Source organism: Leptinotarsa decemlineata, unplaced genomic scaffold (assembly GCF_025532065.1).
Source record: "Leptinotarsa decemlineata unplaced genomic scaffold, Ldec_3_MD MMD2_tig00000010_RagTag_RagTag, whole genome shotgun sequence".
NCBI classification, from domain to species: domain Eukaryota; kingdom Metazoa; phylum Arthropoda; class Insecta; order Coleoptera; family Chrysomelidae; genus Leptinotarsa; species Leptinotarsa decemlineata.
Window position 1 is genome coordinate 12,752,097 of NW_027412538.1, and position 20,241 is coordinate 12,772,337.

General features: G+C 34.2%; 1 protein-coding gene across 1 annotated transcript in view; it reads left to right on the forward strand.

Annotated features, from left to right (window-relative positions):
• The first annotated feature begins 1,576 nt into the window (after positions 1-1,576).
• Positions 1,577-20,241, forward strand: part of mwh (multiple wing hairs) — a 75,946-nt gene continuing 57,281 nt past the window's right edge. The window contains exon 1 of the mRNA XM_074171480.1: positions 1,577-1,766. Coding sequence (XP_074027581.1) covers positions 1,738-1,766 — 29 coding nt within the window. The 5' untranslated portion in view covers positions 1,577-1,737. The remainder of the gene's footprint in view (positions 1,767-20,241) is intronic.

Consider the following 20,241-nt stretch of genomic DNA (forward strand, 5'->3'; position numbering starts at 1 on the left):
TGAAAGATTTCTTTCCTTTTACGAGGAATTGGGCAAATTTGGATATGCAGTTGGTTACCTCGTTCACAGGCAGATGGAGCGACGACAAACCTGTTGTTTGTTGTAGTCTTCAGCTTAGTTCGAGGAATGATACTCTGACGGAATTCGATTTTCAATTATCGGAAATCATCGACTTTATGTTGATGATATACACTACCTTGCACTGACGAGTGGCCAAACAGCCCGAAACCGGTCTGCAAGTGTGTTCCAATAATTGAAAATCTATTGCGGCAGTTGTATCGCCAACAGCATATGCAGGAATAACTTCAGTGAAGAATCCTGCACTGACTCCTGTCGGATATAATCCAACGCCCTTCGTGGTATTAGCCAGGGGAGTAGTTGTTTTCTGATAGGTGTCAGTCCATTAACCTACTGTGTAGGGTGTTGAGGCTGGCCTGAACGAATTGTTCTTTTAGATGATTTGATTTATAGCCAGTCTTCAAGTATGCCCACTGACTATACGTGAAAGATTCTTTTATTTGATTCGATTTACAGCCATTCTTCAAGTATGTCCACTGAATATATGTGAATGTTTTTTTCCTTACACGAGAAATTGGGCAAATTTTGGATATGTGATTGCTTAGTCCCAGATGCAGCAATGACAAATTTGTTGTTGTCTCGCTTCAGCTTGGTTACTGGAATGATACTCTGAAAGGAATTTGGTTTTTAGTAGAGCGTCTACAGTCGCTCTTATGTGAAGTGATACGACTACTTAAAGGTCTAGATGTTTGTCCTATATATGTTTTAGAGCAATCCATACAAGAAATTTTGTATACTAAATTGGATTTTTGTTTATTTGAAATTGGAGCTTTTAGTTCACTGTATAATTTAGGTATAGAAGTGACATTTGTTTTAGATATTTTGAGGTTATTATTTCGGAATACATTAATTAATTTTGGTGTCAATTCTTGAATATATGGCAGTGATTTATATATGAATGAAGGTATAACGTTGTTATGTTCAACTGCTTCATTATTATTTTGAAAGTTTGTTCTTTCACAAAATAAAATTCTGTTTACTAAAGATTTAGGATAAAAATTTTGGATCAGAATTTGACTGAAATTAGACAAACTTTGGTTTCGTAAATCGGGATGGGTAATTTTGATGATTCTGTTTTTTAATGATTTTATTAAATTGATTTTCATTTTATTTGGATGATAGGAATGGTAATTAATAAATCTATTACTTGATGTTGGTTTTCTGTACCATTCAGTGATGATAATATTTTGTTATGATCTCAATAACTTCATATCGAGGAAAGGAATAGAGTTGTTTATTTCCTCTTCAATAGTGAATTGGATATTGAATTGTTCTGTTATATATATATATATATATATATATATATATATATATATATATATATATATATATATATATATATATATATATATATATTTATTCTTCCAGTCAATCTTTAAAAAATATTAATTTGCAGTCCACCAAAACCTCTGCTGCCCTTGACCGTCACCACAGTTTGACCACCGCTGGATTTAAAGGCCGCAGATTATGGTAGCGGTGCAACGTCTTGTAAGTCAGTCGCAAGAAGCGACGAGTCAGTTGTTTTTCCTTCTCTCGGTGAATAACAGGTGCACGCCAAGTACCGACAGAGATAAAAATCGTGCGCGCTTTTGCTGTTCGGCAAGTATGTGATGAAAAATCGATTTTGTGACATTTTGGATAGTTTGTGAACTGTTACCAATGACTCTGAGGAACGGCAAGAAGAAGAGGTACTTTTTTATTCGGTTTAAGTAATTCTCCGATTGGAATCATTCCAATTCAAACGGGAAATGTTAGAATTGTTCTCCAGAATACCGTTTGAAAATTTATCTAGGTTTCATTCGGAAAACTCTTTGATAGTATTTTAGATTTCTAGATCGAATTTTTTGTGATATAGTCGTCTCAGGAATATTTCATTTGATAACGAATAATTACGGAAGCGCAGAAGAGCCACATATTTTTATTATTTGTTTCTTGAACTCGAAATTTTGGGATTGAAGTCGAAATTTCGAGATTAATGTCTTATTAATTTCCAAGAAACGAATAATGAAAATGTATGGCCCTTCTGCGCTTATTCAAAATTTCGAATCTGAAGTCATAATTTCCAAGAAAAAAAATGATAAAAATATGTGGCCCTTCTGCGTTTTTGTCAAATTTCAACTATAAACTCAAAATTTCGAAGTTAAAGTCCAAATTTCAAAATCAAAGTCATAATTTTCAAGAAAAAAATGATAAAAATATGTGGCCCTTCTGCGTTTCTTCAAAATCTCGACTTATAACTGAAAATTCTGGGTTTTAGGTCAAAATTTCGAAATCAAATTAATGATTTCCAAGAAAAAAATGATGAAAATATGTGGCCCTTTTGCGTTTTTTTCAAATTTTAACTATAAACTCAAAATTTCGAAGTTCTAGTCAAAATTTAAAATTAAAGTCATAATTTTCAAGAAACAAATAATAAAAATATGTGGCTCTTCTGCTTTTTTTCGAGCTTTCGACTTGAAACTCAAAATTTCGGCTTTTGAGTAGACATGTCTAGATTAAAGTCATAATTTCCAAGCAACAAATGATAAAAATATGTGGCCCTTCTGTGCTTCCGTTGAATTTCGACTACAAATTCTAGTTTTCCACTATAATCTCGAAATTTCGACTTCAGTCTGAGAAATTTCGAGACTAAAGTCACAATTTCCAAGAAACGAATATTAGAAATATGTGGCATTCCGTAAAATTTTGACTTTTTGTTTATAAACTTCGACTCCAATCCCGAAATTTCAAATTTCGAGATTCAAGTCATAATTTTTGAAAACTGAACGATAAAAATATGTGACCCTTCTACACTTCCCCAAAATTTCGACTTTTAACTAAAAATTTCGGGTTTTCAATTGAAATTTTGAAATGAAAGTCATAATTTCCTAGAAACAAATGATAAAACATGTAGTCCTTTTGCGCTTCCGTGAAATTTCAACTTCAAACCCTAAATTTCGACTAAAATCTCGAAATTTCAACTTTAATCTCGAAATTTCGGAAATGAAGTCGTAATTTCCTAAAAAACGAGTAATGCGCTCCCTCAATAATTGGACTTCAAACTGAAAATTTTGGGTTGTAAGCCAAATTTCAGATTCAAAGTCATAATAACCAAAAAACAAATGATGAAATTATGTAGCCCTTTTGCGTCTCCGTGAAATTTCGACTCCAAACTCTAAAGTTCGACTATAATCCCGAAATTTTGACTGTTGTCTCTAAATTTGGACTTTAGTCTTGTCCGGATCAATTTACTGGACTGTTATTCTTGCCCACAGACTACGGTTATTTTGCCCACTGATCATTAACCGCCAGATATGAGCCGTGCTGATGATTATTTTATGGAACTTGGTGCATAATATGAAAAGACTGGGGCTTCAAACAAGGGCTAAGGAATTTTGCTTGTTCACGAATTCAATGAATTATTATCAGAAACAAACACAAATTGAGAAGGCATATTTGGACACTGGCTGTAAATCAAATTATACCAAAGAACAATTTGTTCAGGCACGTCTCAAATCGCCTACACTGTAAGTTATTGAACTGACACTTATCAGAAAACAACTACTTTCCTGGCAAATACCACGAAGGGCTTGGATTATATCCGACAAATGCCCTACGTGGTATTAGCCAGGGAGTAGTTGTTTCCGATAGGTGTCAGTCCATTAGCCTACAGTGTAAGTGATTTGAGACGGGCCTGAACGAATTGTTCTTTCAGATAATTTTATTGTCAGAAAACGTTTATACTTGTCTGTCATTTTCAAAGGAAGACTTTGACTGGTGAATAATTTCAATACAAAATATTTGTTATTTGAGTGATTTTATATTTTTTTTTTGAAAATAACCGGGTATCAGCGAAGTAATCGATATTGTCTGCACATGAACCTGATATATTATAACTGTGTCTAACAAAAGAAAACAGTGATTCGTCAGAAAACGAGACTGTAACGGTGCTGATAAGTCACCATCAAATTGGGGATAGTTTTTCATCCAATATCACAAATCTAATTTCACGGTGAACGAAAATCAAATCAAACACAAAAAAATTATCCTCTTGGTTCACTGTACTCATCTCTTTCGAGGATCTGATATGTTATGAAGTCATTTTGAATAAAAACTCGTAGACTAACGGTTATTTAAAAGAGTAATTGCTCTTGTAGGTAATTTCAACGTGATGGTGATGAGTCGTCATGAAAATCCAACTACGAGTCTTTTGATACACCTATGGTGGAATTAGAAAGAAAGTGGAAGAGAATGCAAGTGTAATTCACATTTGCAGAAAATCATTAGGTATTCAAAATCACATTACCAGATGTAATCAGTGATCTGTTGCTAGAAACGATGTCTCTAATGAACCTCTCAAAGGATTTTTTTAATGTTAGTTCCATTGAATGTTTCAAAAATCCCGTGCCATAGAACAATTTGTATCATAAAAACTCAACATTGTATTACTGAGAAAAGAAAATTACAAAACGAAATCTCGAAACACTAATTTCCCCAAAAGTACCTACATCGTAGGTTCTGGTGAATGCCCGCAGAAAAACTACTTTCCTGGCTTATACCACGCTACAATTATATTCTCCAGACATTTACGTGAGATACTCCACAGAGGTTGGTCTCTCAGATGTTTCTCATTCGTCCAGCAGCAGTACCATACTGAAATCAGTCCTGTAGACCAGTTTTGACGTATTGCCTCTCATCAGTGCAGGAAATTTCCGACTCAAACAGCAGTGTGCTTGGTACTTGATCAAATTCAACATAGCTCGACTGTCACTGTCAGATAATTGATACATGAGATGTTTCTTTGCCTCTTGGTGCCTTATTCATGAGATGGAGCTGTTAATTTTCAACAATCTAAGCCGCGCAAAGTTTGGCACGGAACTAGGTTCGGTGACGTGACAGATTTGATTCCGCCAAGAGCGGTACATATCATGTTCAACCCAGAACACCTTTAACTTCACTGTTTAAGATCTCTTTTATCTGGAGATAAAATGTGGAATAAACTTCCTGCGAATGTTTTTCTAAATGGATTCAATCTCCAACGATTCAAATCCAATGTGAATCGCATGCATGTGCATTTGACTATATTTCTAACAAACTCCTTCAACTTTCCTCATAAATTTATCATCTACAAAGGGAATTTGAAACCCGCAACAGTATGGACAATCTGTAAAAAAAGGTAATGAGAACGATTCAGATAATTACAGAGTAATCAGTCTGCTGTCAAGTCTCTCTAAACCAATTGAAGTAAATATAAAAAAACAATTAACCAACTTCTTTGAGAATAATTGAAATATGTCGACATCGCAGCATGGCTTCACTAAATTCAAAAGCATAGAATCAGCATTATGTGAGTTTCAGACCAGAATTATCAATGCCCTGGACAAAAAGAAGTGTGTTCTATGTCTTTCTCTAGGCTTCTCTCGTGCCTTCGACTGTGTAGATCATGAATTGTTACTCTCAAAACTATTCAGATCGGATATAAAGAAAGAAGACAAAGAGTCAGAGTTGGCAGATGCATTAGTAGTGGATCTGAAATTAGCCAGAGAGTACCTCAAGGATCTAATTTGGGTCCATTATTTTTCTCGGTGTTTGCTAACGATAATTACCAATAATACCACAATATATGTTACTAGTTACGCAGACGACACCAAAATACTGGTAATAGAAGAAAACATGGAAAGCTTGAGGAGAACCACAGCAGATATATACAATAAAATAAATCTTTGGGCGGAAAAAAGTAACTCAAAACTCAACAAAGTCATAACCAATATAATCTCATTCTCTAATCAAAGCCTAAACAACGTGGAGATATATTTAAAAGATGAAATGATAAGCCCAGTTGAAACAGTAAATACGCTGGGAATTGTTCTTGACCGAAAACTGTCATGGCATCCCCATATTGATGCAATTTGTACTAAATAGAAAAAATGTTGCTTCTTCATTAGGTTCATGTCTAATCACTGTAGTATCAATGTATCAAGCCAATTTTCATTCCCACATTCGGTATGGGATTCTTAACTGGGGCACTGGTACAGCTGTGCAAAGGGTATTCCTAATTCAAAAAAGTGTGATAAGAATAATTGCTCAACTAGGTTACAGGGAGTCATGCAGGAATGCATTCAATGAACTGAATATTCTGACAGTCGCTAGCGCATATATATTAGAATCTTGTGCATATGTATTTAGACATAAATCTTTCATTCAACCACAACATGACCACAATACTCGATCAAAGGGTCTCTTGGTGTCAAATGCTCATAGAACAGCATTGTATGGAAAAAGTGTAGATTTTAATGGATGTAAATTCTACAATACTCTTCCTGAAGATATCAAAGAGTCTCCCAGTTTTCATGTGTTTAAATATAGGTTGCAGAAACTGCTGCTTCAAATGAGCTGTTACACCTTTCAGGAATTTATCGAACAACTATAAATTATAGACTCAGCAAATGCTCATTCATATTCATAATATAGATGACCTATCAACTACAATGCTACGGGGATAAATAACTGAATTAATTTTATATTTACTTATTAGTTTTGTCCGACTTTACACTTTGTATTTATAAATAAATATATGCTTTTGACGACTCTTCTCCAATTTTCGTACATTGTAACATGTTTGCAACAACTGTACTTTTCAATTTGAGAAATAAAGATAATATTATTATTATTATTAATGTTTATTACCTTCGCACAGGCACTGCTCTGAGAGCGTTGTGTTTTGTTTTTTAAAAAAACATTTAATTGATAGGTCAGTATTGAAATTTATTTATTCATTATTTTGAATTGTATCCTTGTTATAAACATTTCTGTCTCTTGGGATCGACATAGATTATTTTTATTATTGTTGCTAACTTACATTATTCAACTATCTGACTGTCCAAAAATTTGTGCATGAACTGAAATGTATAAAAACACACTGATGAGACTTTGACAGGTCTAAACAGCGCTGCTTGATGTTGCACTACAAATCTATCGAGTTGCAGTAAAAGACAGAGGACAAATCTCGTTCGTTGGTCGATTTCAAAGGTTGACTTTGCAGTTGACCGCCTTTGGGAGTCTCGTTCATCATTGATATTCGAAAATTCAGTTCTCTGTCGATTCCATAGATGGCGTTTTTGCAGGGAGAGATACAATTACATTCACATACCTATCTACGTTCATTCAGTTGTCACTGAATAAGCCACTAAGTATCGATTCACTTCCTCATCGAAACTGCATTTTTCACTCAACTTTCACTGCTATTCACATATTTGAAATCAATGCCATTCTAATGAAACTAATGAACATATAATCTTTTAGAAACTACAAAGTGCAACTGGCGATATCAAATCCCAATAAAAAGCAGCAACTAATTGCAAACGTAGAAATCTAAAGAGAGTAAAATTACTTTTGATTGCCTGTAAACAAACATAAAGAATCTAGGACGGATGTTTGGTGTTTTGTAGTCCGAATGAAAGAACAAAAAGGCAAACGACATACATCATTCGAGTAGAAAATGGGTCCAGCACATCCAGGTTATCTGAAAAAACATAATTTCACCGATAGTTTTTTGCACTACTTCTAAGCGTCTATAAATGCATTCAAATTACAGGCCGGCACGCACGAATGACTTCTTGTCATAAATCATACAGCATTCTTCAGCAACTGGTTCAATCCATGCTTTTGTGAAAGATACTCTATATCTAGATCATCACTACTGGAGGTGCATAGCAATAAATCATTTCATACATTTTGAATCTCTGATTCAAAAGTTTTCTCATGAAAATAAACAGTTGGTGACCCGAACGGAACATCACATTGGATTACTTTCTGATAGATTACCTGAGTATAAATAAACGAAATAGAATTGATGAATACATTTATTCTCCCAAGGATGATTGAACATAATATGTTCCTATATTATAGGAATAGTCACTTAGAATCTAAAGAGTAAAAAATCATACAAATTATAAGTATTATAATAATCCCAACCAGAAAAGTTGTTTTATAATTCCATGGTGTTGCAACAGTTTTATTTTATTAGTATTTTATAATTACTTCCAAAATGCTAATTGATTATATTAGATAATCGGTGAACACAATACAGTTGTAGGCAATAAAAGTGTTCTATAGATTTGTCATAGATGCGTTTATTATATTAAATTTTGCTAATAATAGGCTATATTCTATAGACTATTTCTTGGAAATCTTCAGACTCAAATATTAAGGAGATTTCGATTTCGAGATATTTGTGAATACATATACACACATTTCTAAAATCAAACTACTTATCAGTATTATTCTTCTTCGGTCTACAGGAAGATGTACTTGGGATATCGCAAAAAAATTCAAAATGCGCTTTTGTACAATAAACACGTCAGCGCCTTAAGGATTTTCCTGTTATGCTTGTGTTTTGTGCTTGTCGAAAATGTTGAAGTTTTGCATTGTTTTTGGCAGTTGTGGAATCGAATCACTAATCAGATCGTATATCACCAACCGTCAACAAAAGGTTACCATAGAAGGAAACAGCTCACAATATTTAAAGCTGATATGTGGAGTGCCACAGGGCTCTATTTTGGGACCACTTTTGTTTGCTATCTATACATCTGAACTTGTAAAATCTTTAAAATTTTGTAATATACATTTGTATGCAGACGATACCAAGTTGTATTATAGCTTCTCACCTGAAATGATAGATAATGCGTGTACTCAAATCAATAGTGACTCTATAAATTATTTGTGAAAAATGCTTCTGATCACTGCTTAAATATAAATCTGTACAATTTATCTGTACAATTTATAATGACATTCCCGAGCTCATGAAACGAGGTGATTTCAATCATTTTAATACCAATTTCAAACTATTAACGACCCAATAGCTACCTACCTATTACAAATCTATAAATAGTAATAATATTTCAAGATAATTGAAAATCCTTTTTGTTTATTCCTTTGCATACTAGACGACATTTTTGAGGTAAAGTGGAAGAGCAATTGAATGATAACTTATCATCATGTAAATTGATCTTCGCCTTTTATCTTCATATAATAAATGAACTGTTCCTGATTAATTTGCTTTAAATGTTTTGGAAGATAATTAAGACGATATTATTATTATTATTATTATTGATTATAATTGTCTCATTGCCATTGAAATAAAGAGAGTTCTGATGACACTGTGAAGTTGTCCACTTTTGTTTTAAGGCATATTCACATTTCTCAGAGACAAGTATATTAGTATCATCTGCGTATCTAATAAAGCTGGCAGAAGATTCAGTATTATCCGCGTCACTCGTATAGAATATCAAGTAAACATTTAAATGGCCTTCAGGAATTGAAAAAAGACTGTTTTTCAGCAAAAAGAAGACCTACAGAGTGGTTCAATCTATGACTTCACAAAAAGAATTTCAGATTCCTTGCAGCAAGGGGCATTTAAATATAACCCATGTCTGTTATTCTATTTATGGTAGTTTTCGAGTCATAAAACTGTTTGTTTTCTTCGAGATTTTTCGGTCGGATCTGTTTTACCTTTTCAATTGTTTTTGCATCTTTGACAGAAATTTTTGTTTGAAACATATTCTTTATGAATTGCAATTTCAAGCTGAAAAAACTCAGCTCAACGTCAATTCAAGTTGCAAACGCTTTGTTCAGAAGTGAAAAATCCACTTTCGATCAAGGCAGAGTCGAGTTTCCTATTTCAAATGAAAACCTTCAGCTTCTATAATAACACAAAAAGTGGTACCTAATAGACCATTACTCGTTAAAACTGGCTTTTGGTCGTACTAAGGAGGAAATTGTCTATGTTAGTTATTTGATGTGAAACCTAATAATATTGCCATTTTGTCATCCCTAAGTCTCAATCAATCAAGCCCACCAACAATCAATCAAAATAATCGTATAATCAGATATTTGTTGTTCCCAAAAGTTTTGCCCAGGTTGTTGATCTACTTCAATATTTTAAATTTTACATTATGGAGAAACGAATAATATTTTCTGATTTCGCTACATTCCAATAGTATGCTTAGTATTATTTATCCTTTCATGTTATCATGGTAGAAAGTTTATTTCAATCGGATCTGTGAATTCTCAATCAGAAGTCAATGAAAATGATAAAAATTAGTGAATCCACAAATAAATCACCGCAGTTGATTCATTAGGTCGATTGAAAATACCTTTTGACTTCCAGTTACTTCAATAAGAAGTAATTGGAGAAACTTCAACTCAAGAGAAAAATGGTATTACTCAAGAAGTAAATGTGAAGGAAATGAAGTTAATATTCAAATGACAAAAGATTTGATTGAAATTAATTATTGTTATTATCATTATGATTTACTTTAATATATTTCAATCTACATAGCTTTCTCAATAATGAATAGACACACTTCCATAACAATAAAAAGAATGCAACTATGTCCACGAGAAATCTGAAGAATTGCAATAATTTTTCATAACAGATCAATTAAATCAATTAATTTCCACCTGCATTTTTTGAAGTATATGTTGGTGAATGTCGGTTTCCTGAAAATCTAACTTTTTTTTTAATAAATCAATTCCGCATTGCAATTGATTGAGCAATTGTCAATGAATGCAAATCAAAAACCGCGTCAATTTGTACATCCTCTAAATAATGAGTTTGTTTCAAATGTTAGTCAAAGGAATCATTCACCTGGCTATAATGACATAGACGGTGGAACGTGTAAATTTGCTGTTTCGATAATTGGATGAGAGGAAACTAGACTGATTTTATCTCAATGGATTACTGTATGCATAAAGATTGGATTGTTCGATGGAATGGAATTCTGCGGATATTGTTTATTAGTAACTATGAACGTGTGATTTCCTAATAGTTTGTTTTCTGTCATGAACTTTTGCAATAGTTTTCTTCGTTTTTATGAAACTGTAATATCTCAGTAAATACTTATTCTCTATAGTGGGTGAGATACGACTTCGACTCTGATTGAAATATAAAATACATACATATAGTAGTGATCTATAATACACTAGTTATCAAAACCTATAAAATATTCATATGTTCGACGCCAGTTGATGATGAATGAATTGTGCATTTTCACGGCTGATTAGGTGAAAGATTTCTAAAACAGGCCTGAAGAATGATGTGGTACATGCAAATGGTATTTCTTTCTTACATCTTTTTTTACATCTTGGCACAATTGTTGGTAGCTTAATAAAGCTCGGGCACCGCTCATAGAGTGCCTTAAGTTCTTGAAAAATATAACCTACGAGTACAACAGCAGCTTCCCAGTCAGTATATTTTCGTACTTATAGCCTGGATTTCGTTCTTCCTATGAATAAATGTTGTTCAATAAACGTATATCGAAGGATGTAACAAAATTACCCCTGTAAGTTTAAAATTCACTTTCACTGAGAGAAAATCATCTGATTGCTTCACATCTATCCAATAATACAAACCAGAAAATACTTATTCTGTTATTTGTATTGCTAAAATTGTGATCTCGATTTCGATAAAACAGGTCATGAACAGAATTGATTCACTACTATAATAGGTACTATGACCAAAATCTCGTTACCGCAAAGATCTGATTTCTCTTTCGATGTAACAAATTCGATAAATATGGAATGAAACGCATCAGTGCATTATCAGTCAGTTAGAAAACATGACCAGTAATTGATTACTCTCCAACAAGCATTATTGTATTATATTCTCGTTTGAAAAAACATCATTCAGAAATTGAGTTTTGTGCGTTCATTAGCCCAATTTTTTCCATGACTCTGAAATGAAACAGTAGGTACCTATCTTGCTTGCTTTTCAGACTGGCAACTTCTGAAGATAATAAAAATCTTGAAATTTGTTTTTGGATTGAAAATGTTCCAGTCTTTTTGTTCCACACTGTTTGCGCATGCGTATATCGTTTATATTAAGACAAATTGGCTTGAAATAACAAGCCAAACCGAAAAGTGGAAAATGAATTATAGTTCAAGAAAAGTAATGAGTCTGAAATCAGAATAAATCTATTCACACAAAAATTGATTTTGTTGAGAAAAAGCGTAGGACGCTAAATATTCGGGTTGCCAGATCGACTTCTGAGGGTTGTCGTTCGTAGGGATACGACAGCTGGTTAACCGAAAAACATAATTCAAACAGACAGATTTGAACATCAAGCCATAGGACTTATATTATCAAAGTTGAACATAATCTTAAATGAATCTAAAGCAACTGAACTTCAAACGTTCAAGCCTATCAGAAAACAACTACTCCCCTGACTAATACCACAAAGGGCGTTATATCCGACAGGCGTCAGTGCAGGAATCTTCACAGAAAATTTCCTGCAGGACTTTATCTCCCCTTGAAATTTTCCCCTAATTCTTTGCACTCAACTCGTCCTTTCCACGACCCAAAACCCCCGACGGATACCACTAGGCTTCCTAAAAACCCACTCTCTCGCGTTCCATTTCCCGCAACCCATTTGATACCTAAGTCAACGGATTTTTTCCTTCTTACAATTAAATGGAATAGTACGGCCCATACATCTAACCAGAAAATTCAATTCTATCATTTATGTCTTTCGGTCACTTCGTGACTCGTTAAGTATTTCGGCAATCTTCAATTTTTTTTTAGCATACCGTTCCCAGCTTATTGCTGACTTTTCAAAAGACCCAATATCCAATTGTGTTTCATAAACAAAGTGTCTAGGTTTTGTCCAACATCAACCACCCAAACGACTGTTACATAAGAACTGTGCGACCAAAATAGCTAAACTTTGGTGAGTAACAGGTTGACAATGAAGTTCACCAGCTTTTATTCATGAGTGCTGCGATTTTTATGTTGAGGTCGAAAACTTTTTAGTTGACCCTCGTATATTGCCTTTTTTGAAGGTAAGTATGCACAGGATCCCTCTTCGTGTGAACAAGGAAATGAATGAAAATTTCTGCTTCAGTCATTACAATTCTCATTATTGAACAAGTTCATCAAAATATCCGACGTCGAACTTGGGAAAATAAATCCTATATCGTAAAGAGATCCTCATTTGAATATGACCGACATACACCTGATCTTGTCTTCATTTAATTTGCTTCTACAACTGATTTGCATTAATTGTTTCACTTACGGCTGTGTTTATTTCAGTGTTTTCTCAATAAACTTGTTTTTTTAGAGTAATTGCAAAAATACCGCTAACTGGTTTTGCATGTGTTTTCGCAGACTTGAAGATACAATTTGGTATTGAGGTAAAACTCATACATTAGATCAGTGACGATGAAATTGAAGTGACTAGGAAAGTTGAGAATCGTTGAGAATAGGACAAATTTGATAGGACTGACCGAAACTTGATGGACATCCTTTATAAATGTTGTAATTATCATAACGGATATCAATTTTCCTACTCATTCATGAAACTCAAACACCTGTTCATCCAGCTGCAGTTTCGTAAGAATGCATCAGCTTTCCCTCCAACCCATTTCCTGGAGTCTTTGAAGTCCACTAGATACTCGTTAGGACAATAAGAGGATTGTTCCGAATTCTTGGGGTTCTTGTTGAATACTCTTCGTGAGCAAAACAATAGCAAAATTCTGACCTGACCGCTCTGAATTGAATGATTCCGTACAGTCCATCTAGTCTTGTGTTTGTGAATCTTTTGCTGGAAAAAATCCTCACTTGTTTACTTTCTAGTGAATGTTCAAGAGGTAGCGAAAACTTATGTGAATTTTTGGAACTTCATCTAGCTTTTCCTAATATGACTAATAACCAGTCCGTGCAAAGCTTATTGTTGAATCATCTGAAAACGGAATTTTTAATAGGTGATAATCGACTGTATTGCCAAACATGCGCCAAACTAACTGACTGTTATAAGGAAACAAGTATAGCTGAGGTACCAGACAATCTAATAATAACACTGATGATCTTCAAAAAAGACTCAACCTCTGAAGGAAGCAAGAAACTCTTTGGAAGGTTCGAAATAGATGAACATTTCAATCTAGCAAACCACTATTATAATATTCATGCAGTCATTGTTCACTGTGGTTCTGGCGTTGAATTTAGTCATTATTACGCCTTGGTCAAAGACGAAACGGAATGGTTTAATTTTGACGATAGTCGTGTCACTCAGTGTTCTGGCGATGTATTGAAGCTATTGGAGCCTCTGGAGACACTCTACATTTTGTTTTATGAGAGAGGACATTGGCAGATCAAGATTTTCAGATGATGTGGTGCTGCAGGTTTTTCCGGGTTTTCCTGCAGCTGAAAAAGCAAATGCGCCACTGGAATCAATAAAGTCGCCCCGGAGCGCCAATTCATTTTTATTATTGTTTTTATTTTGATCGTAGTAATATCAATTTTACTTCATTCTTCTACATAAAAGTTTTACCATACTAGACTGGTTCACAAAATTCTTTTTTTTTGAAACTTCTATCCAAAGGCACCAAAAATTATGATTCAGGGGACATTTGATTCGGAATGACATCTAGCAACTTTTTGAAAAATTTCAAGAGGGGCTCGAAAAAATTGCCAAAGTTATAAACAATTTAGTGAAAAAAGAGGAGGGTTTGGATTTTTTCAAATATCTCGAATATATCCGAAATTTGAAAAAAGATCCTTCAAAAGGGGGAAATTTTCTGAAAAAAAGTCCAACTTCCCGGAGCTGTATCACCTTTGAACAATATAAATTATTTTAATAATCAAAAACGTTGAAAAGTGAAAAATTTAATTGAAGCAATGACATTTTTTTCCAATATTCAAATTCATGCTTATCATTTGAAGTTGAATAAAAATGATTTTTCATAATTTTTAACTCTATTTGTTTAAAAAATTGTTATAAACAAATGTTTATAAGATATTCGAAATTTTTTTGGTGGAATTTTTATCAGTGATGAATATTATGATTTTTGAAAACAAAGTTTTTCATAAAAAAATGTTTATTGCTTAAAAACGCATTCGATGGTTAACCATTTTTTTTGCTACTGTCTGTTTTGAAAAATCTGTCTGTTTTTCCGTTAATCAGCTGTCGCCCTCATACGAACGACAACTCTCAGAAGTTGAGAAACTTGTGCGAGCGGAGGACTAACGTGGTCTTACCTTTTAACGTGTGATTCCTAACGCGGTTGCAGAATCATTCCAGCTTCAACCAGATAAATTCTCTCGAGAAAAATATCTGATCGAGGCTAAATATGGATATTGAGGAACGATTTTTTTCATTTTCTGATTGATTCGGCCGTTATTTGATGAAGATCCATAGTAATTTCAAAAACTACAGCTGACGATTTGATCTCCACAAACTTTATTTGAAAAATATAATCAGAACATGTTTCGCTAGCACAGTACCTACCTTTCTCAGGTGTATACTTTTAAATCATAATTTCTATTTCTCTTGGCTCCAAGAAGTGAAAAAAAATTTAGGTTTTTAGAAATTATCGGGGTTTTTATGTAAATTTAAAACTTGTTTAAATTAGTTCATTGACTGAAGTATATCTAATAAAATAATCCCGGAAAGTTTTTTCCATGGATTTTCGTTTATTCAAGTATCTTTTAGCACTATTTTCGTCTTTTTTCAGGAACTTTCTTCCTCTTTGAGGATCTCTATTCAAATTTCGAATATCTTTAATATTTTCCGAGATATTTGCAAAAAACCAAACCCCTTCTTTTTTTACAGAATTGTTTATAACTTTTCCAATTTTTTCGTTCCCCTCTTGAAATTTTTCAAAACGTGTTTCAAAACAGAAGTTCGAAAAAAATTATCTTGTGACCCAGATAATAAATCTTTCATTAATAAATGATTGAATAGTCCAGATGACGTTTTAATAGTTCTGAGTTTGTGTTACAACCAATACATATTTTGAATAACGAACAGTTATTCCTCATACATGAGATACCACTTTTGAAATCAACTTCCTGAAATTTCAGTGAGAGGTATTGACATTTGTGTAACGTAGTAATAATATCAAAAAATGAAAGTCAATGTGACATTACCAACGTCACCAAAAACATTTCTATGAGACGAAATTACCTCAAAAGTCAACTGAACTGTTTAATTTTTTAATATGACAATAAAACGTTACAAAAGCATCGTGTGATGAATTATTCATACATACAATGAAAGAACCATGTTTTAGCAAAGTTGCATAAACGCTTTGTTTCCATGAAGAAAACATGTAATAACTATCATAATAACAAGACATAATTGCAATCGCCTAGCTATTAAACTTGGAGTTTTCAGATCACCAGATAAAATACAGATTTCTTCATCTCAAACGGAAAAGGCGGAGATATTCGGTACTTTCATTAAAAAGAAGAACACTTTTTTTCAATATCATTGAATGTTGAATTGAAGCTGAAAATTCAATGTATTCCTCCGCGATATATTCAAGAGAATGACCAAATACGCAAAATATCAACAATACTCAGAACTCTCATCTCATAAATATCTTCTTCACCTCAACCATTTCCTTCAAAAATGAAACCCCTTGTAAACATATTACCTAATATTTTAATCACCATGATTTATTGAATCTGGACATGAACACATTATTATTCAACAAAACCATAGCATTCATTATACACGCTTCTGATTATTCAATTTTAATGAGGTAATATTATAATCTACTGAGTAATTAATTCAATGAATCATTACATATATTCTTTAATATTGCAATATGATTATCGATTAGGAAATTGGGATTCTACTCAATGTACAAACTCTCCATCATATCAACATTTTTCGTGATCCATAGTTTCATATTTGGATTATCAGTATTTGGAATTGTCATTTTTTGTTTTTTGAAAGTGTTTACAAAAGGTTTTTGAAATCTTTCTTACTGACAACCCACTTTCTCCTGGAACCTTTGGTCAATCAAAGTAATTGTTTGGAGTCACTTGTGCTATCTGACGTTTCGCCTGCTACAGCGGTATATATTTCCAGTGGTGTATGCGTTGTCTATGAGGAAGAAGGTAGTATCACGAAATCTCAGCATAGAATGACTGTAGAGCTCTCTGTTCACTCGTATTTAGAGGTAGAAGCTGTCAGTGAGAATACCGACTCCTGATTGGTCTTCATTTGTATCAGGTTATAATAGAACTCTGTTGTGCATAAAAGTGGAATGGTGCACGAGAAGGGTCATTAGTATCAATTTGTACTGTGTAGTTTGCAGGTTTTGCTTGTGCTACCACAATATATTGTTCATTAGAAAAATACACTCCAAAATTTCCCCAAATGGACTACGCATAAAAAACCAACTTTAATGTCTGACTTGAAGTATTGCCACTGTATATCACTTGTAACTTTCTGTTGGTGCTTGTCTTGTTGTTTTGTATCTCTTGTTCTTTCAGCGCCTCCCGCACGAATGAAAGCTGTAGATTATCATGAAGTTGGTCGAAAAACTACTGCAAAAATTTTACCGATTGAACATAAACAATCAGATTTTCACAACCAAAAGGTTGGTAACTATTGATGAATACTAAAAAATACGAAAGAGTAACATGAAGAAAATGGTTCATCAAAACGATTCAACATTTTGCTGAGCAGGTTGAAGTATAAAAAAATAATATTGATCCCTTTTCCAGGGTGATATTCTGTTATTCAACGCCCAACTCGTTGAATCTAAAATCTGTGTCTGAATCATTCGTTCCATTGGAGATGATTCGAGCAAAAAAAACAACTTCAAACTATCGCATAGACTAATGATTAAGAACAGATTTTCAGTGCGACATGTCTATACATAATAATTCCTTTCGACTCGAAACCAGTGAGAATAATTAAAATTCCGCATTCTTGTGTAGGAATAAAAACTGGTAAAATGCATGAATAATTGATTTCTAATGAGCAGTTTTTCACTTTCTGATTGTTTATCCATATTAGAAATGCTTGCCACGTAATTATAGTTATGAAAAATAAATAATGATTATTTATTCAATAACAATATATTTTTCGATAATGGAGAAATCGCTGTGTCGCTTTTGATTTTATTTCCTATGCTAATTACCTGTGATTTATATTTTCTAGTTGAAAGAAATGTCAGTTCTTCCTATTAGAAATAACTGAATTACGGTCATGAAGATTATGATCTAGGTGCAATTATGAGCTCCGGAAATTAGGTGAAAGTGTTACTACTTGGTTTATTGTTATTGGACGTCTTCATTATTGTCAATGCTGTTTTATATTTTGAAAAAGTTCTCGCGAAGGCTAGGACTCTTTTCATAAGAATTTCCTTCCACATATCCACAGGATAATTCACAAACATCATTTATATTATGATGTGTCAACTGATGCTAATCTCCTATGATTTTATAATTCAAGTTTCAAGGTCTACTTCACAACTTCCAACTCGATTTCTTTACATTAATTGAAATTGTTTCGTAATTTGAATTGCTATCAGCTTCAACGAAATAATTATTTATGAGGAGTTCATATGCATGAAGAATCATGATTTCACTAGCTGAAATACTGTAAGAACCTAAGACTGGACTCAAACTCTTTCATTCGAAGAGATAGGCCCGTTGTAGTCCTAGAAAAAATTTTTCTTATTAGTCAGTGGGCTACTTCCTGGAGAAGGAGAAAGTTGTTCTTCCTTATTCAGAGGAATCAGGCAAACTACGGATATGCAGTTGGTTAGTACCTCGTCCACTAGATGGAGTGACATTTTGTGATGTTCGCTTCAACTTCGGAAGAGAAATGAAATACTCTGAAAGAATTCCGATTTTCAATTCATGTGCGTTAAGTCTAAGATCGAGCGTCGGATTGCCAGTCTGTACCCACTGATCAACAGAAAATCAAAAATGAGCACAAAGAACAAAATCATGATCTATAACACGATGTTCAAGCCTGTTATCATTAATGCTTCAGGCGTCTGGGGACAAGCGGCTCCGTCCAACATTTCCATTTTGGAAAGGTTGCAAAATAAGTTAATTAGGATGATTGTGAATGCTCCTTGGTTCGTGCGGAATGAAGTCATCCGCAGAGATTTGCAGCTGCCTTCCATTCGGCAGTCCATCCAGTCGAGAAATGAGAGAGTTTTTGAAAGAACGGAAACTTATGAAAACCCGTTAGTTAGGGAAATCACAGATTATGCTGTAGACGACCTCTCCCGATATAGAAGGCCCCGACACTCTGTCGAATGAGGCCCTCATGTCCCCCGTTAACGGATGAAGGGCGGCACTGATGTCTAAGGACTTCATGCCGTCATAAAATCAGCCATGAACCCATTGGTCCTTCTTGAGACCAATAATCAGCCGAAAGGGTAGGGGAGCTGGACTCCAAACCTGAAGGAAACGACGATGACCTTCCACCGATTTTCAATTCTGGAATATCATTGACTTTAGGTCGATGAGGAGTGGCTAATGAGCCCGAAACCGGTCTGCAAGTGTGCCCGTTCCAAAATTGAGGGTCGACTCTTTCAGTTGTATTGCCAATTGCATAGGCAGGAAATTTTCTGTGGAAATTTCTGCACTGACGCCTGTCGGATATAATCCAACACCCTTCGTGGTATTAGCCAGGGGAGTAGATGTTTTCTGATAGGCGTCAGTCCATTGAACCTACTGTGTAGGTATACCGAGACTGGCTTGAACGTTTAAAGTTCATTTGCTTCAGACTAGAAAAAATGATCAATAATTGGAAAATTTTCAAACAATTTTTCTTCTGTCTGCCTCCTCGCCATTGAACTAGGGAACGCGTGATGTAGATCAGATGAGTAGAAGTTGATCATCATCAGTTAATGGTAAGAAGCCTTTGCGGCAATTTTCTGATTGACAACAAATAAGAAACTCGCGTTGCCTGGGGCTTTAGCATATGTTTTTCGTGCACGGTTTTGACCGAGGGACCTACCTCAACCAAATGTTGGAGACGCTTATGTAGTGTCCCTTGTTCGTCTCTTTGTTGACATAGATTGTAGTGTTTCTCTTCTGGAGACTGTGTTTTTTGAAGGTACCAGTATAGAATGAACGCAGAAGTCGGATTCAAATACCAAAAAAAAAATCTGTTTAAAATCTGTTTTTCCGTTAACCAGCTGTCGCACCCCTACGAACGACAACCCTCAGAAGTCGAAACTTATGCGAGCTAAGGATTAACGAGGTCTTACCTTTTAACGTGTGATTCCTAACACGCTAGCTCCCACACTTCGACCTGAACATTAGTTTTCGACAAAATCAGTTCCTGTAATCTGTTTTTGGAGACGAGTACCTCAGGTGCTTACCTGACAGTGTTAACTTTCTCAATGTTGAGTAGCAGCGCGAGACTGGGC